Source organism: Mustelus asterias, chromosome 19 (assembly GCF_964213995.1).
Source record: "Mustelus asterias chromosome 19, sMusAst1.hap1.1, whole genome shotgun sequence".
NCBI lineage: Eukaryota > Metazoa > Chordata > Chondrichthyes > Carcharhiniformes > Triakidae > Mustelus > Mustelus asterias.
In genome coordinates, this window is record NC_135819.1 from 73,446,320 (window position 1) to 73,474,053 (window position 27,734).

A 27,734-nucleotide genomic window follows, 5' to 3' on the forward strand; every position below is an offset into this window, starting at 1 on the left:
CCATGTTAAGGCATACAAGGCTATGGGCCAAATGCTGGAAATTTGGATTAAAATGGTTGTTTTTGACCAGGCCGAAGGGCCTTTTCTGTGCTGTAGACCTCTGACCTTTTTTCCCCCTTTCTAACACATTATTTGCCATTTCCTTTCCTTCCACTTTTAGCTGGTGTCTCCGACTGGTGCTCGCAGACACTGGAAGGTCTGTGGGGTCATCCAATTTCCGTCTGTCTGACATGGGTAGCCTTCTTTAGAATTGCATAAACTAGACTAGTTGCTGTATTTCTGTACCTATTAGCATATCATGTCTGTGGCTGCACTGTTTCTGTTCCTCTCGCTGAGATCATCTTTGGCAAATCAGAATTTGCGGGCTGCACTGGGGTCGAGGTGGTGGTTGGGTAGCTGGAAAGGTCATGACCTTTCCTCACCACGTTAAGGTCAAACAATTTTGTATGTTGAAGCTTGCCCAAAATTGATGGAAAATAAGTTATTCCCTTAACGTCTAAATTGCCGACCAGTTTCTTGCTTTGAAACTGACACAAAAGACAATTCAGCTTTATAGGATGTCATTGTATCACACTGTCGGCCCAGTCTAGACTTCAACCCCCTCTCCTTTGACCTAACAGGGGGTCTCCGGGACTCCACCAATGCTCGTAGTGGGGGTCAGCGGGACTCCACCAATGCTCGCCAGAGGAAGGGGTCTCTCGGATTCCGCCAATGCTCGTGGGGGGGGGGGGGGGGGGGGGGGGGGGGGTCTTCGGGACAACGCCAATGTTCGCGGGGGGGGGGGGGGGAAGAGGGGGTCTCCAGGACCCCGCCAATGCTCACGGGGTGAGGGGGGTCTCAGGGACTCCGCCAATGTTCACGGGGGGGGGGGGTAGTTTCTGGGACTCTGCCAATGCTCGCTGGGAGGGGGGTAGTCTCCGGGACTCTGCCAATGCTCGCCAGAGGAGGGGTCTCCGGGATTCCACCAATGCTCGCAGGGGGGGGGTCTTCGGAACTCTGCCAATGTTCGCAGGGTGGGGGGGTCCACCGGGACTCTGCCAATGCTCACGGCAGGAGGTCTCCGGGACTCCGCCAGTGCTCGCGGGATGCCATCCACTTGACCAGGGATAGAAAGTTAAATATTGGAAAGTTGTATCAGTTTGGATGCAGGTATTTGGTGTTTGATCCTGGTTGAAGAGAGGGTCATGTGAATCAGCAGAATTGCTCCCAAACCTATTGACAGGTGCTCTCCTCTCCAATGTGGAGTTGTGGTGGGAACGGACATCAACTGTGAGAAATTTTCTTTACTTAGAATAAATGTATCTAATGTGTGACGGTGACGGAAGTTGCGTGTGTGACACAAGAAGCATGATGGAAACACATGCTGGATTGATCATTTTTTATTGGAAATGGATCGATGGAGGAGCCCATTCAGATTCTTATCACAGAAAAGCACAGGACCAGAAAAGACTGCAGTTTCCCCGAGCGGTTCAAGTTCCTATCCAAATCTCCCTCAATTTTTAAACTCGTTTATCTTTCCTGTTTTGTCACTTGGAGGCAATTGACTTGAAACCCAAATAACATTGTCTCAATCAGAAAATTCTAGCCAACATTTGTAAAACTTGCCGTGTCTGGATCAGACACTGAGCAATATAAAAGTAAATTACTGCGGGTGCTGGAATCTGAAACAAAATCCGAAATTATTGGAAAATCTCAGCAGGTCCAACAGCATCTGTGGAGCCAGAACTGTGATGATACTGTGCCTTTAAGAAATCTATTAAAGAGGAGTATGTTTAAAATTCAGCTCTGTTTTACATGGTGCCAATTTGTCTGCACCAGGCAGCTCATATGCTGAGAATGCAGGCTACAATTGATTTTAGCTAGGGATGTGTTTGCTTGAACCGGAGTTAATTCACTTTGTTTATTTGGTTTTTCCCCTGGGGTTTCAGAGTAGGGTTTTGATTAATTTGATTGGCAGAGTTACGTGCTTAAGGGGAGGAGCTCAGCTTACAGGGAAAAGCAGCCAGTTACTGCCAGGTTCTGAAAGAAGCAAGAGGTTAAAGTTGAAAGTTTATTTATTTATTAGTGTCACAAGTAGGCTTACATTAACACTGCAATGAAGTTACTGTGAAAATCCCCTAGTCGCCACACTCCAGCACCTGCTCGGACACACAGAGAGAATTTAGCATGGCCAATGCATTTAACCAGCACATCGTATCTCTCTGTCTCTCACGAACCAGCCGACTCAAAAACAGCTTCTTCCCTGCTGCCATCAGACTTTTGAATGGACCGACCTCGCATGAAGTTGATCTTTCTCTGCACCCTAGCTATGACTGTAACACGACATTCTGCACTCTCTCCTTTCCTTCTCTATGAACGGTATGATTTCCCTGTATAGCGCACAAGAAACAATACTTTTCACTGCATACCAATACATGTGACAATAATAAATCAAATCAAAAAATTTGCATTGAGATGGGTTACAGAGAAAGTACCTGTATAGTGCACGTGTAGTGATCAGCATGTTAAAAAAGGCTGTGTCAACTATGATCAGTTATTGAAATCTCCCACTTTGTGTTGTTTTAGCAAACAAAATGAGAACTTCACTGACTGAAGGGGGCACCTGGTAGCGAGCAAGGTGTTTGAGTGGCTGTTTCACATCCAGGTTCAAATTAATAAGTGGAGATGGCCATTCAATCCCTCCAGCTTATTCTGTCATTCCACTAACTGATGGCTGACCTGCATTTTAATTCCATTGACTGACATTTGCTCCAAATCCACCCCAACCCACCCTATCAGCCTCAACAGCTTTTTGGGAGGTCCACACTCCCACTTTCCGACATCACCCCGGAACAACCTTGCTCTGATTTTAAGGTCCCATCCCTTTGTTCTGGAGATCCCCCAAATCGAATAGGCACAGGGGAGGTGTCCAAGATTATGAGGGGCGTGGGCAGAGTGTATAAGGAGCAGCTGTTCCTCTTAGTTGGAGAATCAGTCACGAGAGGACATCGGTTCAAGATGAGGGGCAGGAGGTTCGGGGGGGGGGATGTGAGGAAAAACTTTTTTACCCAGAGGGTGGTGACGGTCTGGAATGCGCTGCCTGGGAGGGTTGTGGATGTGGGTTGCCTCACATCCTTTAGAAAGTACACTTGGCACATCATAACATTCAAAGCTATGGGCCAAGTGCTGGTAGGTGGGAGTTGAGATTTTTCTAACGTGTCGGTGGGCCGAAGGGCCTCTTCTGCGCTGCATGATTCTATGTTTTCACGAGGGTTATAATTTGATAAAACTATCACAAAATGTCCTGTAAATCCGGAGACCGGCCTATTAAAAATTAAACAAGATCTCAATTATTCTCGGGGAATTGACTGCAAAGGTTGCAGCCACATCAGTCCTAGCTCAGACCTCCCAGCACTACTGTGAGCGCTCAATGCTGGAATCTGGAGCCTGTCCCAGATGGGAGGAGTGGAGGACAGTGTGCAATGTCATCTGAAGATTGGGGAATTATGGGGATCACTACAAAAGTCATTTGAATCCTATTTTGTCTTCAGATTTTTGAGGAGTCTGGAGATGGGATTTCTGCGCTAAAGTGATATCCAGAAGCTTTAAAATTCGGAGAGGGCTCCAGTGGTAAACGATTTGGCAAAATGCCTGATGAGTAATTTTGCCATTCTGTGACAACCCGTTCAGCTTCAAGCTTGATTGTTCCATGTTTTTGTGCGTGTGTTCAGACTGAATCAACCTATTTCTGTGACAAGTTCCTTTCTCTAAACAAAAAAAAAATCATCTTGGATGACAAGGCCAAGGGTCTTGTGTGACTTCTGTCTGTGTTCCAATGAGGTGACCTTGCCAGGGACCTTGATTAACAGACACAATTTGTCTTGCGGGTTCTGCTCATCATTGGAAATTGCAGCCCTTTCAGACGTGACCTTGCGCTTCGCCCACACCTTACATTTTACTTTATTTTTTTTTCTCCTTTTGTGGCCTTCATTGTGCAAAGAACGGTGAGCAATAATAAATTGGCTTTTAAACCCTCTTACAAATTAATGACAATCAAGTATTGTCCTGCACTGAAATTTTCCATTTGCTTCTCCCAGGTTTCTTTGCTGTTACAGCTTTAAAAAAAAAGGTACGATTTCACCACAATCCCAATTATTGCTGCAGTCGGAATGGATGTTCTTTGATTGACTGGAGAACACACGGTTTTATCAGAGAAACAAAGCTCGGGATGTCTGCTACTCGAGTGCAGAAACCTGTAGCGATGTTTATTGTAACTGTTAACAGATTGAATCATTTTCAGATTCATTTATGGAAGCAGCAGCCCATGAATTCCTGAAGAATTCTCTCACGGAGTGTTTTAATTCACTGCATTTGTTTCAGGAATGCTTGCTAGCTTTCAATGCACATTAAGGTCTACTCCAATGGCCAACTGGGTCACTCGTCCCTATGAACCCATTTACTCAATTCCCCTCCCAACCGACTCGCCTGCCTCCCTCCTCCCCCGAGGACCTGTGGCTGGGTACAGCAGCAAGTTTGGGGTTGGATGTTTCCTCTGGGAATTTTTCATCCATCCAATCCCTCTCCAAACAGCAATTTACCTCTCAACGCCAGGATACCATTTTGCAAAAAACTAGTAAAGGTGTTTAAAGAACCCGCAACTTTTTTAATGCCCTTTATGACCTTTCTCCTGGGCTGATGGAAGTAGCTTGATCCTTAATGGGGAGACAATGGCGGGGTGGTATTCTCACTGGACTAGTAATCTAGAGACCCAGGTCCAAACTCCCACTATCCGACATCACCCCTGAATAACCTTGCTCTAATTTTAAGGTTCCACCCCTTTGTTCTGGATATCCCCCAACTCTAATAGGCAAAAGGGAGGTGTACAACATTATGAGGGGCATGGGCAGAGTGGATAAGGAGCAGCTGTTCCCCTTAGTTGAAGAGTCAGTAAAGCTCCGTGGACCTGGGTTCGAATCCCACCATGGCACATGGCAAAATGTGAATTCAATGAAGTATTAAAAGTCTAATAATGACCATCAAACCATCTGCTTCCCTGGACTGGTTGACATGTGACTCCAGACCCACAGCAGTGTGATTAACTCTTAAATGCCCTCTGAAATGGCCGAGCAAGCCACTCAGTTCAAGAGTCATTAGGGATGGGCAATAAATACTGCCCCAGCCAGCGACGCCCACATCCCTTGAATTATTTTTTTTAAATTCCAGGAGCCCCCAATATGCTCTGACAATAACTTTATGGAAAGGCCACAGATAAATTCCATTTCCAGTGTATGTAGCAGCTTATCAACAAGGTCTACATTCATTGAGCCAAGTCTAAATGTTGCTTTGTTAACTTGGGGAGGCCTAACAGTACATTTTATTCTCTCACTTTGGGTTGAGAGTTGTGGCCATGGTGATTGACAATTGTCAAAGGAGATGTTTGAAAGGGCTTCACATGCGTTCATCCTTTCAACTGTTCCCTTCTCTCTGTGATCATGTATCCTTTTGTCCTGTGTTCGTCCTTTCTAATGCATGCCCGTGAATTTGCATCCAATCATTGCATATCATTTAGTGTGTGAGATACCTCAATGCTGTCCAAAGAGGTACTTATGAAGGTATTTTTACTTAAGTCTGGGATTTCCTGTCAAAAGTATTCAGACTGGGGCGGCACGGTGGCACAGTGGTTAGCACTACTGCCTCACAGTGCCAGGGACCCGGGTTCGATTCCCGGCTTGGGTCACTGTCTGTGTGGAGTCTGCACATTCTCCCCGCGTCTGCATGGGTTTCCTCTGGGTGCTTCAGTTTCCTCCCACAGTCCAAAAAACGTTTTGGTTAGGTGCATTGGCCACGCTAAATTCCCCCTCAGTGTACCCGAACAGGCGCTGGAGTATAGCAACTAGGGGATTTTCACAGTAACTTCATTGCAGTGTTAATGTAAGCCTACTTGTGACACTAATAAATAAACTTTTTAAAAAAAAAACTTAGCCTTCAGTTATTTTCTGTTCACTTACAGGATGTAAACATCATTGGCTGAGCCAGCATTTATTGCCCATCCCTAATTGCCCTCGAGTGGTTTGCTAGTTCATTTCAGAGAGCATTTAGGAGTCAACCCATCCTGAATAGCCTTTGGGAAGATGGTGGTGAGCTGCCTTCTTTAACCGCTGCAGTCCATGTGGTGTAGATACACCTGCAGTGCTGTTAGGGAGGGAATTCCAGGAATATAGTTTCAAGTCAGGATGGTGTACGGCTTGGAGGGGTAACTGAATACAAGGTGGTGGGGTTCTCATGCATCTGCTGCCCCTATTCTGCTGGGTGGTGGAAGTCGGAGGATTGGAAGGTGCTATCGAAGAAGCATTGGTAAGTTGCTGCAGTGCATCTTGCCACTGTGCGCCAGGGAGGGCTACATTTGAATCCAGAACGTATTTCTTTTCCGCCTTTTCTAAACTTGCCTATTTATTTTAAGAATACAGATCCACAAGCAGTAGGATCTCAATGGCAGATTGTCTTGTTTAGAAAAATATTGCCAGGGCTAGAAAAGTGTAGCCAAGAGGAGAGATTGGACGGGTTGGGATTATTTTCTTTGCAGCAAAGAAGGCTGAGGGGTGACATGATAGAGGTGCCCAAAATGATAAGGGGAAGAGATAGAGTGGACAGGATAACATTGTTTCCCTTGGTGGAGAATTCTGGAACCAGGGGCCAAAGATTCAAGATAAGAGGTAGGAGGTGTAGAGGGGACATGAAGAAGAACGTTTTTACACAAAGGATGGCAGGTGTCTGGAATTCACTGCCCAAGTTGGTGGTGGAGGCAGAAACCCTCAACTTTCTATCCTGGCTGATATGCTCCTCATCCCCATTTTCCTGCCTTCTCCCCATAACCCTTCAACCCATTACCAATTAAAAATCTGTCTAACTCCTCCTTAAATCTATTCACTGTCCCAGCATCCACCGCACTTTGGGGCAGTGAATTCCACAGATTCACAACCCTTTGGGAGAAGTAGTTTCTCCTCAGCTCTGTTTTAAATTTGCTACCCCTTATCCTGAGACTATGACCTCTCGTCCTAGAATGCCCCACAAGAGGAAGCATCCGCTCCACGTCTACTTGATCCATACCTTTTTATCATGTATACCTCAATTTGATCTCTCTCAGATCCCTGGACGTTGATCACAAACAGGAGCAAAGAATGATTTTTCTTTTGATGTCTTTGGTCTGGGACAACGAGGTCAATTATAATTGACCAAACAGAAATCAGCAAAGTCGGTATAGAGCAAGGCTGAAACCAGGAGATGGTTTAATCAGTGTGACTCAAGCATGTACCCCAGAGTCAAACAGCAAAGCTAAGCATAGCTTCTTGCATGGTGACAACTACATCCTTCATCTGCAGTTTTGTACACTTCACGGAATGGACCACCAGTCACTTGCTCAACCAATAAGGAAAGTGGATAGGGAAACCATGACTGAACTTCCTGAGCTATCAGACATTGTCTGATGTGCAAGCTGTCACGTTAGAATCTACACATTCATACAGGACAGCACGATATCAAACCAAGGCAGTACTTTCAGTTCCGCTGATCCAGAATGAAGCTTGCTCGATATCGAAACGGAAAAGCTTCAAACTCTCTTTAAAAAAAAAACTCTTAGTCTTAGATGAAATGAGGTTCTTCCATTCGAAAATCCATGATTCGTACCTCTACGTCATTTCTTTTTTTTTTGTTAGTGTCACAAGTCGGCTTACATTAACACTGCAATGAAGTTACTGTGAGAATTCCCGAGTCGCCACACTCCGGCATCTGTCCGGCTACACCGAGGGAGAATTTAGAATGGCCAATGCACCTAACCAGCATGTCTTTTGGACTGTGGAAGGAAATAGGAGTGGCACAGGGGTTAGCGCTGCTGCCTCACAGTGCGAGGGTTTCAGCTTTAATTCCAGCCTCGGGTGACTGTGTGGAGTTTGCACGTTCTCCCAGTGTCTGCGTAGGTATCCTCCGGGTGCTCCGGTTTCCTCCCACAGTCTGAAGATACATAGAACATAGAACAGTACAGCACAGAACAGGCCCTTCGGCCCACGATGTTGTGCCGAGCTTTATCTGAAACCAAGATCAAGCTATCCCACTCCCTATCATCCTGGTGTGCTCCATGTGCCTATCCAATAACCGCTTAAATGTTTCTAAAGTGTCTGACTCCACTATCACTGCAGGCAGTCCATTCCACACCCCAACCACTCTCTGCGTAAAGAACCTACCTCTGATATCCGTCCTATATCTCCCACCGCGAACCCTATAGTTATGCCCCCTTGTAATAGCTCCATCCACCCGAGGAAATAGTCTTTGAACGTTCACTCTATCTATCCCCTTCATCATTTTATACACCTCTATTAAGTCTCCCCTCAGCCTCCTCCGCTCCAGAGAGAACAGCCCTAGCTCCCTCAACCTTTCCTCATATGACCTACCCTCCAAACCAGGCAGCATCCTGGTAAATCTCCTCTGCACTCTTTCCAGCGCTTCCACATCCTTCTTATAGTGAGGTGACCAGAACTGCACACAATATTCCAAATGTGCAGGTTAGGTTGATTGCCCATGCTAAATTGACCTGAATATCAAGAGGATTAGCAGGGTAAATGTGTGGGGTTATAGGAATAGGGCCCGAGAGGGATTGTGGTTGGTACAGACTCGATGGGCCGAATGGTCTCCTTCTGTACCGTAGGGATTCTATGAAACCTACGCAGACACGGGGAGAACGTGCAGACTCCTCAAAACGTGAAGAATCATTCTTTAAAATTGTGATTATAGAAACTTCTTTGGCAGACAAGAACCTTTGAAGGAAGAATCACCATTTTGAAGGAACTCCAGGACTGAAGGGCCTCTTTCTGTGCTGTAAAATTCGATGATTCTATGCGCAAGGCATTGTGGTATTAGCGGATCTCTGCCAACAGCATGACATGGGAGGCAAATTCAACTCAGGAAGCTCCCCAGTTAGATGACTCTGTGCAGAGCTAAGCCACACAGGAAGCTTAGAACACTGGCCTGCGCCTGTAACTAGTTAACTGAGTAAGAAGTCTCACAACACCAGGTTAAAGTCCAACAGGTTTATTTGGTAGCAAATACCATAAACTTTCGGAGCGCTGCTCCTTCGTCAGATGGAGTGGAAATGTTTTTATATATCAGTGAACACTTGCATGTTGCTGACAAAAAAGAAAGTGACGATGTTTTGTGTCCTCAGTCCAAATCAGATATTGGCTGCCAAGTACCCACGACAAGTCAGGTTGCAAGGGAAGTCTGTCCCACCAGCCTTACTTTGCCTGGATGCTCCATGATTCTGACTCAGTGCTGTACAGATGGCACAAGTCAGACTCGCTGTAACAGATCCGCGGTACGTACCAGGTGAATACAAATCAAACCGTGCGAGGGCCTTGCTTGGCAGCCTGCGGCGCCTCACGGCTTTGTCAGGGAACGGTGGAAAATAACTTAACTCGGCCCCTCCAGCTATGTGAGTGACTTTTATCAGGATTTAACTGGAGGTGCTCAAAGACAGTCTGCTAAACACATGGAAGAGACAGATTCAAGCCTGATTTTCTTTAGTTTAGACAGATGTCATATTGTTTATTTCATAGTAATAAACTAGGAATTATAACTCCCTGTAGACTCCAGCTGTGATTAAGGTTGCAGAATATATCTGATTACACACCTGCTGGAATTTATTACTTAAAAAACAAACCCTATTGAAAACGAGTGGTGTTTGTCTTCATTCCTACTCCGGAGAGTTCTGAACCGAATTGGTGCGTGGTTGCACTGGGATTAGATGGCCTCTAGCCAGCTAGGCATTATTCAAATGGCATCAAGAGGGTGAGTGTCAGTTGGCATCAACGCCAATCTCTGTCCTGTTTTCATTTGATGCCCACAGAATTATTGCCTCCAGAAGAAATTAATTAAGAGTGAGAATCCAGGATGATACAGGGCGGTACGGTGGCACAGTTGTTAGCACTGCTGCCTCACAGTGCCAGGGAGCTGGGTTTCGATTCCCGGCTTGGGTCACTGTCTGTGCAGAGTTTGCACGTTCTCCCCATGTCTGTGCGGGTTTCCTTCGGGTGCTGCGGTTTCCTCCCAAAGTCCAGAGATGTGCGGGTTAGGTGCATTGGCCATGCTAAATTGCCCCTTAGTGTTCCGGGATGCGTAGAGGGATTAGTGGGGTAAATATGTGGGGCTACGGGGATAGGGCCTGGGTGGGATTGTTATCGGCGCGGATTCGATGTGCCGAATGGCTTCCTTCTGCACTGTAGGGATTCTATGATGATATTTCCTCAGCCCCGCCCCCCCCCCCCCCCCCCCCTCCGCCCCCCAGATACCTCACCTCACATGTTGCCAGCTAAGATTAGCTACATTGGCACACAGATGCACAACCAAACATGGCATCTTTTGGTTTGCGCGGATTTCTGCTACAGGAGAAAACATTTCAAAAATGGAAGAATCTGTGGTATTCCTGCATGTTCATGGAAGATCCTGAAGGCGTGTACAAAAGTATTAATTCAATGGAGCACTGTGATCTCTCGATTGGACCAACGAGAATGAAGCTTTAGTACTGTGGCGCTACCTTACATGTAGTACTGGCCATTTCATTTTCCTGCAATGTTCTGGGCTGAGGACTTTTATGTGGTCGCTGGAAGGGTCATGAAGAGATAGTTCCGTTTATTTATTCGTTATTATTTAACTTATTAATGTAAGCTTATATGAACACTACAGTGAAGTTACTGAGAAAATCCACGAGTCACCACACTCTTGAGGCCTGTTCGTTTACACTGAGGGGGAATTTAGCACCTAACCCGCACATCTTTCAGACTGTGGGAGGAAACCAGAGCACCTGGAGGAAACCCACGCAGACACGGGGAGAACGTGCAGACTCCGCACAGACAGTGACCCAAGCCGGGAATCGAATCCGGGTCCCTGGCGCTGTGGGGCAGCAGTGCCGATCGTGCCAACACCTGCTGAAAGTACACAGCATCACATGGCACCTTCCTCTGAACACCAGTTTGATTCCAGCAGTGGGAATGACACGAGTATACGTGACAACAAACTGCATTGATAACCGATAAGCCTTTGTAACCGAGTAAAACATCCCAAGATACTGCACTGGAGGGTAATCAGCCCAAAATTGGATACCGAGATACATAAGGAGATGTCAGAACAGATAGCCAAAGTTTGGCTTAATTGATAGGTTTTTACAAGAGTCTTAAAGGAGCTGAGAAAATGATAGCAACATTTGAGGGAATTCCAGCGTTTAGCAGAGAGGTTGCTGAAGGCAGGGTTGCTAATTAAACTGGTTATTAAAGCAGCCTGCTCTTATATAGCGCCATACATCCCGCTATACATTACAGTCAATACGGTATACACTGTACCTTATGCATTAAATAAAATTTCTCTGAATATATTTCATTACACAATGTATAAACTATAATCTGCAATGTACAATAAATTATCCGACATATCTTTTATCTACATTCACAACCTGGCTGAGAATAGGGACCCACGAGTGGTGAAAACAGCAGATCAGACACGAGTTCCCACTCCATGGGACAGTCTGTCAGCTGTCTGCGTGCCACACATTTAAAAAAAAAACAAAAGGGCGATTGTCAATTTTCCACTATCACAAAACCTATATTTAGGCTGTCATGTGAAATTTTCTTGATTGAACAAGTGTAATGAGATGGAAATGTAATCTAATTCAGTCGATTTACTTCAATGCAAAGTACAAAGACAGATTTTTTATTACAAAATTACAGACTGGCTGGATGTAAAATGTAATAAGTACAATGTAATCCTTGGATATGCATTAAAGGGAAGGTACCTCGAGGGTAAGTGCCACTCCTGATAGACTCTTACCCTCTGGAGATCCATCTTGGTCTTTAACGATTTTTGAATTTTTGCCCTGGCTTCGCTTCTCACTGACACAAGTGAAAACGCGAAAGGTCTTGTGTCACCTGAAGTATTGCCATGGCCATCTCGCAGATAGATGACCCAGTGTCCCAGGGTGCTACTTAGAACATAAGAACCTTTTCTCCTTTCTCTCGTACCCTCACTGCTGCATTCGGATTACACCCAATCACCATTGCTGGCTTCCGTGAGTAGCCGCCTGCTGCCAGAACAGTTGCAATCCCAGAAGGCAGCAGGGCACACCCACCTCTCCAGATGGGTTTCAGTCCCTCGACAGGAAGCCATTTTGGTCACTTAACTGACTGTGTCTGTTAAAGGCCAATGTTTCAGTGGTACAATATGGCCATCAACTGTTCACTCCACTTCCCAAGAGGTAGGATTTCAGAGCTCTGCATTTGTCCAATTCTCGCCTCTTGCACATCCCTGACTTTAACTGCCCCACCATTGGCGGCTGAGCCTAGATCCTAATCTTTGGAAACCTTTCCTTGACCATCTCTGCCTCTACATCCTCCTTTAAGGTCCCACCCGTCTGACTGAGTTGGTCAGCAGACCTAAAGTAGCACGTGGCTCCATGCCAAAATTGATCTGATAATGCTCCTGTGAAGTGGCTTGGGTGTTTCACTAGATTAAAAGATGCAACATAAATGAAGCTGTTTTTTAGTTTGGAGAGTTACTCCATTCCACTGATCTATCTGGTGTTAGTTTAGGTCACTCCCACCTCATAGAACCATAGAATCCCTACAGTGCAGGAGGCCATTCAGCCCATCGAGTCTGTACTGACCACAATCTCACCCAGGCCCTATTCCCGCAACCCCACGCATTTACCCCGCTAATCCTCCTGACACAAGAGTCACTTCGCCATGGCCAATCAACCTAACCCGCACATCTTTGGACTGTGGGAGGAAACCGGAGCATCCGGAGGAAACCCACGCAGATACAGGGAGAACGTGCAGACTCCGCACAGGCAGTGACCCGAGGCTGGAATTGAAGCTGGGACTCTGGCGCTATGAGGCAGTAGTGCGAACCACTGTGCCACCATGACTCTTAGCCCAGAAGGCTGTTGAGTGGATTGAAGACACTGTGGATCTGAGCACATCATCTAGTCTTCCAATTCAGTACAACATTCATAAGCATTGCCAGAGATGATGGCACGACATTTAGGTTCTGTCAACATGAACATTAAAGTTCCCACTGTCCCCTCTGGAGAGAATCAAAGCAAAACGGCCTGACAGTAAACTAGCCAGGAGTAAAAAAAATGACAAGAGCATTTACAAGTATATAAATAGGAGGGTAGTAGCTAAAATAAATGTTGATCCTTTATAAGCAGAGATCGGTGAACTTATCATGGGAAGCACGGTGGTTAGCGCCGCTGCCACACAGCGCCAGGGACCCGGGTTTGATTCCCAGCTTCCTGGGTCACTGTCTGTGCGGAGTCTGCATGTTCTCCCCGTGTCTGCGTGGGTTTCCTCCGGGTGCTCCGGTTTCCTCCCACAGTCTGAAAGACGTGCTGGTTAGGTGCATTGGCCGTGCTAAATTCTCCCTCAGTGTCCCCCGAACAGGTGCCGGAATGTGGCGACTAGGGGATTTTCACAGTAACTTCATTGCAGTGTTAATATAGCCTATTGTGACACTAATAAATAAAATAAATAAATGGAATTGGGAAATAGCAGAGACATTGAACAAATGTCTCCATGGTAGAGGTCACAATTTACACACCAGAAAGAGAGAGAGTAACATAGGCGTTAAGGGTGAGGAAATCAAGGTGATTAATATCAGCAGAGAAAAAATACTGGGGAAACTCAAGGGACAAGTATCCAATTAAAATCCCTTACAAGATCTGATGGCTTACATTCTAGGGTTCTAAGAGATGATTGCAGAGATAACGGGCCAGGATTATTCTAAATTCTTTGGACTCTCAAACTGTCCCAGCTGAGTGAAAGCTAGCTGGTGTAACATCGCTGTTTAGAAAAAGGGGGAGAATGAGAACAGCCAGTTAGCCTGACATCAGTCATCTGGAAAATGTTGGAGTCTACTATGAATGAGGTCTTAACACCGCACTTAGAAAAGCATAATATGATCAGGCAAAGTCAACATGGTTTTATGAAAGTGAAATCCTTTTTGACAAATGTATTCGATTTTTTGAAGAAGTAACTAATAGAGGGGAGGAAAGGAAACCACTAGATACAATACATCAAAATATACTTGGATTTCCAAAATTCATTCAATAAAGCACCAACAAAAGGTTAATAAGATACAAGATAAAGGCTCATGGGGGTTGATATATTAGCACGGGAGAATTGGTTAGTGGACAAGAAGCAGATAGTAGGCAAAATTGGGGCAGTTTCAAGTTGGCGGGCTGTGAGAGGTGCAAGAGTCAAGTATTGCAGCCTCAGCTATTTACAATCTACATTAATGACTTGGACAAAAGGGAGAGAGTAACGTGTCTAAATTTCTAGATGATTCAAAGCTAGGCGGGAAAGCAAGCTATGAGGAGGACACAAAAAGGCTAAAGAGAGATGTAGACAGGTTAAGTGAGTGGGCAACAAGATGGCAGAGTATAATGTGGGCAAGTGTGAGGTTATTCACTATGGTCGTAAGAAGAGAAAAGCAACTTTTTAACTTGTAAATGTTGATGTTCAAAGAGACTTGCGTCTACTTGTACAAGGAACAGAAAATGCCTGCATGCAAGTACAACAAGCAATTTGGAAAGCAAATGGCATGTTGACCTTTATTGCAAGGGGACTGCAGTATAAGAAGAAAGAAGTGAGACCATAAGATACAGGAGGAGAATAAGGCCATTCGGCCCATTGAGTCTTGCTCCGCCATTCAATCATGGCTGATATGATTCTCATCTCCATTCTCCTGCCTTCTCCCCGTGACCCTTGAGCCCCTTATTGATCGAGAACCTATCTATCTCGGTCTTAAAAGACACTCAATGACCTGGCCCCCACAGCCCTCTGTGGCAATGAGTTCCACAGATTCACCACCCTCTGGCTGAAGAAATTCCTCCTCATCTCAGTTTTAAAGGAGCGTCCCGTCAATCTCGAGGTTGTGCCCTCGAGTTCTAGCCTCTCCCACTGGTGGGAACATCCTCTCCATGCGCACTTCTAGGCCTTTCAGACCACACCTAGAATACTGTGTGCAGTTTTGGTTTCCATATTTAAGGAGAGATATACTTGCATTGGAGGTACTGCAGTGAAAGTTCATTAGACTGCTCCCTGAGATGAGGGGGCTGTCCTATGGTGAGGGGTTAAGAAAATTGGCTCCACATTCTCTGGGGTTTAGAAGAATGAGAGGGCGATCTCACTGAAACATACAATATTACGAGGAGGTTTGTTAGAGTAGATGCTAAGAGGTTGTTTGTTCTGACTGGGGGATCTAGAACCAAGGGGCACAGTCACAGGATAAGGGGTTGATCATTTAGTACTCACTTGAGGAGAAATTTCTTTACTTGAAGGATTAACAGAAAACAAAGAACAGTGCAGCACAGGAACAGGCCCTTCCGCCCTCCAAGCCTGTGCCGATCATGATGCCTGTCTAAACTAAAACCGTATGCACTTCGGAGTTTGTATCCTTCCATTCCCATCCTATTCATGTATTCATCTAGATGCCCCTTGAATGCCGCTATCGTACCGGCTCCCACCACCTCCCCGGGCAGCGCATTCCAGACATTCACCACCCTCTGTGTAAAAGATTTGCCTCGCACATCTCCTCTAAACTTTTCCCCCACACACCTTAAACCTATGTCCCCTAATACTTGACTTTTCTACACTGGGAGGGAGCATCTGACGATTTAGATTGTAAATCTTTGTAATTTTCCACCCACGAGGGTCGTGGATGCTCCATTGTTGAATATGTTGCAGGTTGGGATAGACGGACTTTTGGTCTTAAGGGATCAAGGGATGCGGGGAAAGGGCAGGAAAGTGGAGTTGATGCCCAAGATCAGCCATGATCATACTGAACGGCAGGAAAGGGCTCGATGGGCCGTATGGCCTTCTCCTGGTCCCATTTAACATTCATCCCTCAACCAACACTGCCAGAAAACTGATAATCAAACCATTCATCATGTAGTTTGACCTTGCTCTTGGCAAACTGACTGCTTGCTGCCGAACAACAGTGACTTGCATTTTAAATGGGAGGCAGGGGGGAGGGGGTGGGGGTGGGGGGGAATCAAGTATTTGGTTCCAAATTGCTTTGGAACGTCCTAGGCATGCGCTAAGATGCAATATAAACACAATTTCTTTCCTTACTACAATCTGATAATGTGACACGCAACTAATGCCTTACCCAAAATGGTCAAGACATTGATGTGATGTGTGCAGGAGGCGATGGCCATGCAGGCGCCTTCCAGAGGGACATTCCCTAAAATCTACAATTCCATTGCCAAACATGGGCGCTGTCTGGGTTCTTGCATTGGGTCTGTCGCACCCGCAGGGAAGATTGGGAGCGGCACATGCTGCCTGCCAATAATACAGCAAAATGACATCGCGAGTTACACAACTAGATCATGAACCAGCGTAATTATACACTGGGTCACCTGCTATGACAGCAAGAGGCTGGAATCTTGCTGCTGGAGGGGTGCCAGCAATTCCACTATTATTTTAAGCCCTAGCGGGACACGTTGTCGACATTTCAGCGCTAAACCTGCACTGAAAAGGGCTTAAAAGAAGCGACACCAGGATGACAGGAAAGCTACGGCCTTACGATTGTCAGCACTCTCAGCTCGAGCCGTCCATTGTATGCAAGCTCATGTATGTTCCTGAAAGCAGCTTACATTCCCGGGAAAGCTAAGTTCTCCCCTGAAAATGTCCTTGGATGATTCAGTAAGGGGGACCCGAGGCTTGGTGCCTTGAGGATATATCCAAGGGAAATGGGCTTTGTCTCCGGGGCGTTGAGAATAACACGAGTGAAAAATGCGAAAATAAAGGGGTGGATGGAGATTAACCGCAAAACAAGTGGAGGTGTAATTATTTGCTTTAACTTATACGATACAGGTTTCAAAAAAACAAGATGTGGAGTTGCCGGCGTCGGACTGGGGTGGGCACAGTAAGTAGTCTCACAACACCAGGTTAAAGTCCAACAGGTTTCGGAGCAGCGCTCCGAAAGCTTGTGCTACCAAATAAACCTGTTGGACTTTAACCTGGTGCTGTGAGACTACTTACTCAAAAAAAAGATCTGCATTTATATAGCGCTTTTCATGACCAGAGAACGTCTCAAAGAGCTTTCCAGCCAATCAGGTACCTTTTGAAGTGTAGCCAGCCCTGTAATGTAGGAAACACGGCAGCCAATTTGTGCACAGCAAGCTCCCACAAACAGCAATGTGATAACGAGCAGATAATTTAGTTTTATTTGGGTTGAGGGTTAAATGTGCACTATAACACAAGGGATAACTCTCTTCTCATCTTCAAAACAGCACAGTGGAATCTTTTACTGCCATTGGAGCAGGCAGCAGCAGCCTCGGTTTAACCTCTCATCCAAAAAACAGCACCTTCAACAATGCAGCACTTCCTCAGCACTCCACTGGAGTGTCAGGTTTTATTTTATGCCTTTAAGACGTGGGATTTGAACCTGGAACTGTGTGACTCAGAGGTGAAAGTGCAACCACAACTAAGCCACAGCTAAAGCACTATTCAATTTTAATGATCCTCCAGTTAATTGTTAGCTGTGGCTCAGTAATAGCACTCAGTCAAAAGGCTGTGGGTTCATCCTTCACTCCGGAGATTTGAGTTCTTGATATTGACTGACACTTCAGCCCGGTATCAAAGGAGTTAGAACATAATACATAAGAACTAGGAGCAGGAGTAGGCCACCTGGCCCCTCGAGCCTGCTCCGCCATTCAATAAGATCATGGCTGATCTTTTCATGGACTCAGCTTCTCTTACCCGCTCACTCACCATAACCCTTAATTCCTTTACTGTTCAAAAATTTATCTATCCTTGCCTTAGAAACGTTCAATGAGGTAGCCTCAACTGCTTCACTGGGCAGGGAATTCCACAGATTCACAACCCTTTGTGTGAAGAAGTTCCTCCTCAACTCAGTCCTAAATCTGCACCCCCTTATTTTGAGGTCATGCCCCCTAGTTCTAGTTTCACCCGCCAGTGGAAACAACCTCCCTGTTCTATCTTATCTATTCCTGACATAATCTTATATGTTTCTATTTGAGATCCCCCCTCATTCTTCTGAATTCCAATGAGTATAGTCCCAGTCTACTCAGTCTCTCCTCACAAGCCAACCCTCTTAACTCTGGAATCAATCTAGTGAATCTCCTCTGCACCCCCTCCAGTGCCAGTATATCCTTTCTTAAGGAGACCAAAACTGTACACAGTAGTCCAGATGTGGCCTCACCAGCATCTTATACAGCTGCAACATAACCTCTCTGTTTTTAAACTCCATCCCTGTCGCAACGAAGGTCAAAATTCCATCTGCCTTCTTAATTACCTGCTGCACAAGGACACCCAGGTCCCTCTGCCTTCTTTGGAAGAAGGCCTTTCTTTTATTGAAGGCCCCTTCTGCCCTCTCAGATAGATGCAGATGCTCCTACAGCCCTATTCACAGAACCACAGGGGCGGTCTGCCCAACATTTGCTCCTCAACTTGCTGCTAAAACAGATCACATGGTCATTTATTTTGTTGCTGTTTGTGGGTGGGAGCTTGCTGCGTGCTAATTGGCTGCCATGTTTCCCACATCACACAGTGACTGCACTTCAAAAGCATTTCATTGGTTGTAACGTCCTGAGGTCATGAAAGGAGCTGCCTGACCTCAGCATCCTTTCAATACAATGTCGCCACTCCCCAGAACACCATCAGCACTCCTTCAATCTAATGCACAGACTTTGCAGTGGTGAAGCCAGTTCTTCACCGTAACCTAGCATCGTTGAGTATTTATCAAAGAATGGCAATGAGGTTCCCTTGACTCTCATGCGCTGCATTTTATTCTCAGATGTTTTGAAAATCATGCATTTCAAATCAAGTGCGCAGATCTCACAACTTTGCGCAGATCTCACAACTTAGCCCAGTCCATGCCACGCAAGTCACATAACACTGATCTGCAGAACATCCAGGGATTTGAAAAGTTAAGAAATTAGGATGATAAAACTGCCCCATTAGGTGCACGTCTACAGTGCTTCTCCCAACAGAGAGGGTGGCTGGACAATGAAAGCAAACTCTGTACCTTTGCTCTGTGGCGGGTTCTGGCTGCGATCTCGGAGGACGTTGATCTGGTAGACTGTTCCGTACGGCTCAAACAGCTCCTTTAGCTCTTTTTCCGACCAAGATCGTGGGATCTGGCCAACAAACATCTTAATGGCATCTGGGTCTGGCTGGTCCGAGTGATCTATTGCACCATTCATCTTGTTGTTTGTACCGTTACTGTTTGAAAAAAAACACAAACACAAATATAAGGTGAGACGTGTATCGCGGTGACAACCCAACCATCTTGCGATGAAAACAATGACAAACCGCGGCCGTTTCTGAGCAAACCAACACCTCAGGATATGGCGACTGGCCTGAATTCCTCATCGCCATGAGATCACCTCTTTAATATACTGGGCGACTCCTTCAGAACAGATACACCACACCGACTATCTGGGCTCGGCCCTGGGGCAGTCGCCGCTTGTACAAGGCAGCAGAGAGAATTGGCGCTGATGAAACTCGGAGCAGATTGGTATCTCGAGAGAGAGACGCAGCAAACAAAAGCAAGAACTGCGGTGGTTTCGCTACTTGTTGCTCTCACAGCGCGGCCTTCCAAAAGCAATGCACCGCGTGACACTTTGGGTGCAGTACGAGGATGGCGTAAATGCAATTGCGACTTACATTAGGCAGCTTAATAACGAAAAGGACAATACAAATTACAAAGTCAAAGCTGTGCTTTTGTCACCACCAGGGCTGGAGTTAAAAATAAGGCAGTTTTTTTTTAAAAAGATCACATGACAGGAAGTGCTCAGAACCCCATGAAGTGACTCCAACAAGTTAAGTATGCAAATGATCTTATCAGAGTTAATTGGCACTTAGATATGATCAACAAAAGTGTCCTTTCCTCTGCCCATGTGTGTCTTTATTAAGCTACTTAATATGACTGGTATGATTTAAGGATGATTAAAATCGCTCTTTCTTTTTGGAGGAGGGTGCAGCTTGCCTTTTTTGTCATGCGAGTTATTTTCTTCCGTTCCTCAACCGGGTCTTCCTGTGTCTTGTACCCTGTTCAACCACAAGGACTTGTGACTAAGCCACTGACTGCACTTCTTTCAATAACGACGCTGCTCGAAAAACCAGTCATGAAGGAGAGAATCGCGCAACACTTTCAGATGCTTCAAGCCCACTGAAAAGGGCCCCGTGATTGATATCCTACAAACAATCTCACCCTTGTTGGACCTGACAAAAAGCAACGTGGCTCGCACTCTGTTAACCAGTTCGGACAAATTTTCAAAATACTGATTGACGTCTCAATATTCCTTGTGAAAGCAACATTCTTGACAAGTTCACAAACTGACCAACCAAAAATAAAAAATGATTGAAGGCAAGAGACTGCGGGATGCTGCAAATCAAAAATACAAACAGAAAATGTTGGAAAAACTCAGCAGGTCCAGCAGCATCTGTGGAGAGAGATAGAGACATAGAGCAGGTTTTCCTGCCCTGCACACCCCAAGACCGGAAAATCCCGCCCGACCTTTGCATGGTCCACCCCCAGCCCGCTACGATTCCCCTGGTGGGCCGGACGGGAAAATTCCGCCCATACAATTAGCAATTTGGGTCCAAAATGACTCTTCTTCAGAATCATAGAATCGAATTATAGAATCCCTACAGTGCAGAAGGAGGCCAGTTGACCCATCGAGCCTGCACCGACCACAATCCCACCCAGGCCCTATCCTCGTAAACCCCACATATTTACCCTTGCTGGTCTCACTGACACTAAGGGTCAATTTAGCACGGCCAATCAACCTAACCCGCACATCTCTGGACTGTGGGAGGAAACTGGAGCACCCGGAGGAAACCCACGCAGACATGGGGAGAAGGTGCAGACTCCGCACAGATCGTGACCCGAGGCTGGAATTGAACCCGGGTCTTTGGCGCCATGAGGCAGCAGTGCTAACCACTGTGCCACCGTGCTGCCCTAACTCTGAAGAGGTTTCAAGGAAGAGTTAACACTGTTTCTCTCTCCACAGTGGCTGCCAGACCTGCTGAGTTTTTCCAGCATTTTCTGTTTTTAATAAACAAAATGAACCAGTTGATGATAGGGAGCTCAATAAAACAACCTCGTGAGAAAAGCCTGGGATACTGCGGCTTCTCACTTTTGACTAGCCACATTTGGCCCGATCCCACAGTGAAAAGAGAATTAAATATTACAGGTGGAGAGTGCGGAAGTGTCAAAAAGCAGAATCTCCCTAAATCCTTTCTGCCTTTTCTAAAGTTTAGTTATTTATTAGTGTCACAAGTAAGGCTTACATTAACACTGCAATGAAGTTACTGTGAAATTCCCCTAGTCGCCACACTCCGGCGCCTGTTCGGGTACACTGAGGGAGAATTTAGCATGGCCAATGCACCTAACCAGCACGTCTTTTGGACTGTGGGAAGAAACTGGAGCGCCCGGGGAAATCCACGCAGACACGGGGAGAATGTGCAGACTCCGCACAGACAGTGACCCAAGCTGGGAATTGAACCCGGCTCCCTGGCGCTGTGAAGCAGCAGTGCTAACCACTGTGCCGCCCTCATCTTTGTGCTGACAGGTCTTCAGCTGTAACTCTACAAAGTGCTGGATCGCTTGACCAAAGGGTCTTTCTGCAGTGCGAAACTAAACAGTAACCGCCTATTCATACATTAACAACCTATTCAACCATGATGGCATCACAGCAGAGCTAAATGTAATCCTTTCTGGGAGTGTAAATGCGTGCCACCTTGAACCACCGGCTGGTTACTAGAAACAGGAAACTAGCTAATTCTATTTCCTTTCAAAAAACAAAGAATAAAGAAAATTACAGCACAGGAACAGGCCCTTCGGCCCTCCAAGCCTGCACCGACCATGCTGCCCGACTGAACTAAAACCCCCTACCCTTCTGGGGACCATATCCCTCTATTCCCATCCTATTCATGTATTTGTCCAGACGCCCCTGAAAACTCACGACCGTATCTGCTTCCACTACCTCCCCCGGCAGTGAGTTCCAGGCACCCACCACCCTCTGTGTAAAAAATCTGCCTCGTACATCTCCTTTAAACCTTGCCCCTCGCACCGTAAACCTATGCCCCCTAATAATTGACTCTTCCACCCTGGGAAAAAGCTTCTGACTATCCACTCTGTCCATGCCCCTCATAATCTTGTAGACTTCCATCAGGTCGCCCCTCAAACTCCGTCGTTCCAGTGAGAACAAACCAAGTTTCTCCAACCTCTCCTCATAGCTAATGCCCTCCATACCAGGCAACATCCTGGTAAATCTTTTCTGTACCCTCTCCAAAGCCTCCACATCCTTCTGGTAGTGTGGCGACCAGAATTGAACGCTATATTCCAAGTGCGGCCTAACTAAGATGCTATAAAGCTGCTACCATTTCTTTAGCCCAGGAATGCTGAAACCAATGATTGGACTCCAACCACTGCCCTGACCCAGCACAGCTAGGGCTTGACATGCAGGAATCCTTTATCCTGTGTGGCCTCTTGCAACAACAGCAGGCACCATTACCCATCAATGTCATCCAGTTGCTCAAAAATGGTTACCTCAAAACAGCTACGTACTTGTTGGGGAGACCCTTTGGGTGAGAGAGGAGGCTGAATGTACTGGCACCATGAGCATCCCATGCCAGTTTCCCGGAGGTGGGATGGAGGTTGAAGTGCTAACCACTTGTGTGCAGCGGGTAGCCAGTTCACGTGAGGAAATGGTCTATTCCAATTGGAATTGGCCTGTGGGCATATCCCCGTGGCATTGGGAAGTAGGCCAATTGCCTGTGGGCAGCCTGCTGGTGACAGACCATGAAGATCAGTACTCCCGGTAGGCTTTGAAGCTCTCCCTGCCTTTCCTGGCCACCGACCCCCCGTGGAGGGATGACTCGTCTGTGAAGGTGACCCACAGTTGTGGCCATTTTTATTTTCCAAGGTGTTGTGAGGGCACGTAAAGATGGAGGCACTTTGTCTCTCTCGCCTGGAAAGTCCGTCCGCTGCTTCTGCTGAGCTGGAGGGCTTCTTGCTGGTGCTCCAGCTTCAAGAGTATCTCCTTCCCACCCTGCTGTCCTTCATTGGATAGCAAGTACACTTTCTAGCTACTCATTGGCCAATTCAGACAAGCATTGCCAAGTTATCGGCTTCCCACACGGTATAGGTTCAGACCCCCAGTTGAGGAGTCAGGGTCCCGACAAGACCTTGTCCTTCAGCTTAATGTTTGCCTCAGAGTCACAAAATACCACCAGTCTCTGGCAAATGGAGACATGAAGCATGAAAGTCTGACATCTGGGCTGCATCCTGCATTATACTCACGCTCCTTGGGTGACTATTCTCTATCCCCCCGCTCCCCCCCCACAATGTTCATCCAGTAGAAGGTACACTTCAGCTATAGGCAATGAAATGAAACAAAACTTACTCCAACAGATAAATCAAAGAAAAAGGTTTAATAAAGAAACTTCATCACTCCAACACTTGAGGCCTCACCCTGAGCCATTCCAAACTCCCGGACAATTCCCAACAGGTTCTTATTTATCCTGAGTCAGCTGATCATCGCACCATTGGTTACATGGTTTACTGGGTCAGCTGACCTTTACAGCTTGTTACCATTGGTCACACCACAACAGATCCAATGTTACCATCGGTTACATTCTAGCACCCCGCCCCCAAGGTGTACGCGCCATGGCGTATTGATCCTACGAATCCCACCACGCCAGCACAATGTTTATTATTTATCTGTTGGATGGTTCGTTGAGCCAAGGATCTGACAGGTAAACGATCCCATTGGACTTTTACAGAGAAGAGCAGGGGAGTTCGACCCCATCTCTCAGGCAATATTTATCCCTCCGCAGAACGGATTATCTGGTCATTATCTGACTGCTGTTTGTGGGATCTTGCTGTGCACAAACTAGCTTCTGTGTTTCCTGTGTTACAGCAGTGTCCACGCTTCATCAATGGTACAGCACTTTGGGATATTTCACCCCCATTAAATGAATAAATAAGCTCTATTATTTTTATTCTCCAAGGGAGGACGGTGAGGACTCAAACACGACAAATAGTACCCCATGCAATGGCGAGAGGAGTCAAAACTGACCCTGCCTTCAAAGGAAATAATTCATGGAAAACTGATGTGCTAACTGTCCAGAAACACGATGCGCACGGTATTGACGTCTGACGGACAAGCGAGAGAAACAAAATGAATCAAGTGACATTAATTTCTGCTGCCAAGTCCTGGAAGAATGCGAGGAATCTTAATCCTTTTTCAGCTCTTAACCCTTACTCGGCTGACAGATTGAAAAAGTCAAAAAAAGCTACACAAGACCATGTACATCACAGCTGCTCGGAGAGTCGCTGTACGAGGAGAAAGATTTCTGGTCCATCTTGGCTCCACAATTCATCAGGCTTTTGCCAAGGAAGGCAATCAGTCAATGATGGATAACGCAGGATGCAAACACCGGATCAATTGGGAGCTCTGAATTACAACTTTCGCCCTAGAAAGTAAGAACCCAACGCTTTTAGTATAAACATCACGGCCATCATAGTGCAGCCAGTTGATTAAACAATCCCTGCACTTGTGTTGAACTTCCCAGACCCCCCCTCTTCACCTACCCCCCCGCACCCGTCCCACCGCCAACAAGAAGTCACAGGTATAGGTTGAGAGGCGGTAGATTTAACACTGAGATGAGGAGGAACTACTCGCAGAGGGTGGTGAATTTGTGGAACTCGCTGCCCCATAGCGCGGGGGAGTCTGAATCATTAAATGGTTTCAAGAAGGAGATAGATATATTTCTAATTTTAAAAAAGGACAAAGGGATATGGGGAACAGGTGGGGAGGTGGATTTGAGACCAGGGAGAGATCAGCCATGATCTGATTGAATGGCGGAGCAGGCTCGAAGGGCAGAATTTGCCCACTTTTGCTCCAATGTTCCTAATCATATGACATGTTAGCAATCAGTGACAAGGTAACATTGTATGCTCTGAATATCACAGGGATCTAGTGAGCGGTGTACAATTACAAAAGAGAATGCCAAACCCAACTGTTGCTAATTTCCTCCGGTAATCACTGAACTACAGGGCCATCACTCACAACCCTGGGCTCATCCACATCGATCACATTACAGGAAGATTTGTGGTATATCCCACTTGTCAGTTTAATAGCTCAAACCATCCTCCGCTTGGCTAACCTGCCGGTTTTTTTTTTAATATCCTGTTTACTATTTCTGCAGAACTATTGCGCGTGTGTGTGTTTAATCATCTGCCTCTGCAATAAAACACACTTCTTAAAAGCCTTTAGCAGATATTCATTTGGATTTAATTGCACCATTATTAATTTGATTACACCCAACACCGTCTTGCATTGTGCCGAGGTGACAGCTGTGTGAAAATGCCACCGCTTGTTCACAATTCCAGGCACGTCTGTCAGCTGCTCGCACACTGGCATCTCAGGCGACTCTCTCCCCATGCTCTCTATTCATACGAGCTGAAGTTTAAACAAAGGTACAACCAGCCCCTACCAGCTGTACTGCTCGAAAGTCTGAAGCTCCGACGTACAGTCATCATCTTTTCAATGCCACCTCCCGATACCCCTGTCCCGTCCCCGAATTCCTAATTTAGTGAGAACTCCAACGTAGTGGCACCAACTGTTAATGAAAACTTGGGGAATGGGAGGATGGGCGGAAGCTTTGAAATGCAGAGTCAGAAAAGGCAGTAAAAGAGAACGCAAGAACCAGCAGCAGCAGGAGTCGGCCATCTGGCCCCTCGAGCCTGCTCCGCCATTCAATAAGATCATGGCTGATCTTTTCGTGGACTCAAGCACCCGCCCACTCACCATAGCCATTAATTCCTTAAGGGAACAGCATAGATTGCCATGTGTTACTGTGCTAAAATTCAGCCGTCAGGTAATGAATCCGGAGCTTCTGAGTGCTGGAGCCAAGAGGTAGGAGCATCCTACCTGGCATTTGTGGAGCGACAAAATCTCAACTTTACCGAGAGAATCCCAACTCCTGATTATCTGGTGGGATGATGTTCTGCTGCTTGAAGCAGCTCCATGCCATGGATTTTACACTGGGTAAAAATAAAAAATCTTGAGAAAAGGAGGGTCATGCTGTTCAGACAGAAAAATCCTCAATCCCCTCACCGTCTGATGCTCACTGAATGCAGAGTTGAGGCTCTTTGATGCTGAGGGTGGGGGGGGGGGGGAGAGGACTTTTCCCCAGTGTTTAAGTCGGTCTTCAAAGTGAATAATAAAAATATATTGTTACAATGTTGATTTTAATTTCACTCCAAATGTATATGCAGGAACACATGAAAAATACATAAATAATATTAATCAGAACAAAACATGTGTATATGAGTTTCTTTTGTTTCGATTGCTGACAACAATTATATTTCAATAATGTACCTTTTCAAACTCTTATTTCATGTTAATTTTAATATCCTTTCGTTCTGCTGCCATGTGTAGAAGGGTCCAATCTGGCTAACATCTGCATGCAATTGTGCTGCACCACAGTCCACTGGTATAAGTTCTTTGCACAGAGGGTTGTGAATCTTTGGAATTCTCTACCACAGGGGGCAGTGGAAGCGCAGTCATTGAGTGTGTTTCAAGCAGAGATCAATAGATTTCCGATGAACAATACCGTAAAGGGTGACCGGGCTAACCACTGTGCCACCCCCCGGCTAACCACTGTGCCACCGCGGGGTGGGGGGCACAACGCCAAGGCCGCAAGAAACTACAAAAGGTCGTGAATGTAGCCCAATCCATCACACAAACCAGACTCCCATCCATTGATACTGTCTATACTTCCCGCTGCCTCGGCAAAGCAGCCAGCATAATTAAGGACCCCACGCACCCCGTACATTCTCTCTTCCACCTTCTTCCTTCGGGAAAAAGATACAAAAGTCTGAGGCCACGTACCAATTGACTCAAGAACAGCTTCTTCCCTGTTGCTGTCAGACTTTTGAATAGACCTACCTTGCATTAAGCTGATCTTTCTCTACACCCTAATTATGACGGTAACACTACATTCTGCACTCTCTCGTTTCCTTCTCTATGAATGGTATGCTCTGTCTGTATAGCGCGCAAGAAACAACACTTTTCACTGTATACTAATACAGGTGACAATAATAAATCAAATCAAATCAAATCAAATCAAAACAGTGGTTAGCACTGCTGCCTCACAGTGCCAGGTACCCGGGTTCAATTCCGGCCTTGGGTCACTGCCTGTGTGGAGTTTGTACATCCTCCCCGTGTCTGCGTGGGTTTCCTCCCACAGTCCAAAGATGTGCGGGTTAGGTTGATTGGCCATGCCAAATTGACCCTAGTGTCAGCGGGATGAGCAGGGTAAATATGTGGGGTTACAGGAATAGGGCCTGGGTGAGATTGTGGTTGGTGCAGATTCAATGGGCCGAATGGCCTCCTTCTGCACTGTGAGGATGCTATGATTATGGGGATAGTGGGTGTAAAAGGTGTTGATGTGCCTGATCAGCCATGATCATATTAAACGGAGGAGTAGGCTTGATGTGCTGAATGGCCTACTCCTGTTCCTATGTTCTGAATTCCAGAAGGTTATATTGGTCATGGTCCGACACAATAGCCCAGTGGTCGTAAGTTCAAATCCTCCCTCTCTGAAAGTACCTGAATCATCACCAGACCAAACGAGTTTTCAAGTTTGTTGGATGGTTGTAAAATGCTGAAGGGT

The 27,734-nt window shown here is 46.2% G+C and overlaps 1 protein-coding gene across 49 annotated transcripts in view; it reads right to left on the reverse strand.

Annotated features, from left to right (window-relative positions):
• The window catches only part of celf2 (cugbp, Elav-like family member 2), a 972,609-nt gene that overhangs the window by 193,008 nt on the left and 751,867 nt on the right, over window positions 1-27,734 (reverse strand). For 46 of the 49 annotated variants that reach the window (XM_078235904.1, XM_078235880.1, XM_078235902.1 and 43 more), the window contains one exon: window positions 19,069-19,265. In XM_078235904.1, the coding sequence (XP_078092030.1) occupies window positions 19,069-19,246 (178 nt within the window). In that variant the 5' untranslated portion in view covers window positions 19,247-19,265. Of the gene's footprint in view, window positions 1-19,068; window positions 19,266-19,709; window positions 19,821-27,734 lie in introns of those variants that run through there. The other 3 variants (XM_078235907.1, XM_078235882.1, XM_078235912.1) reach the window with 3 other exon arrangements.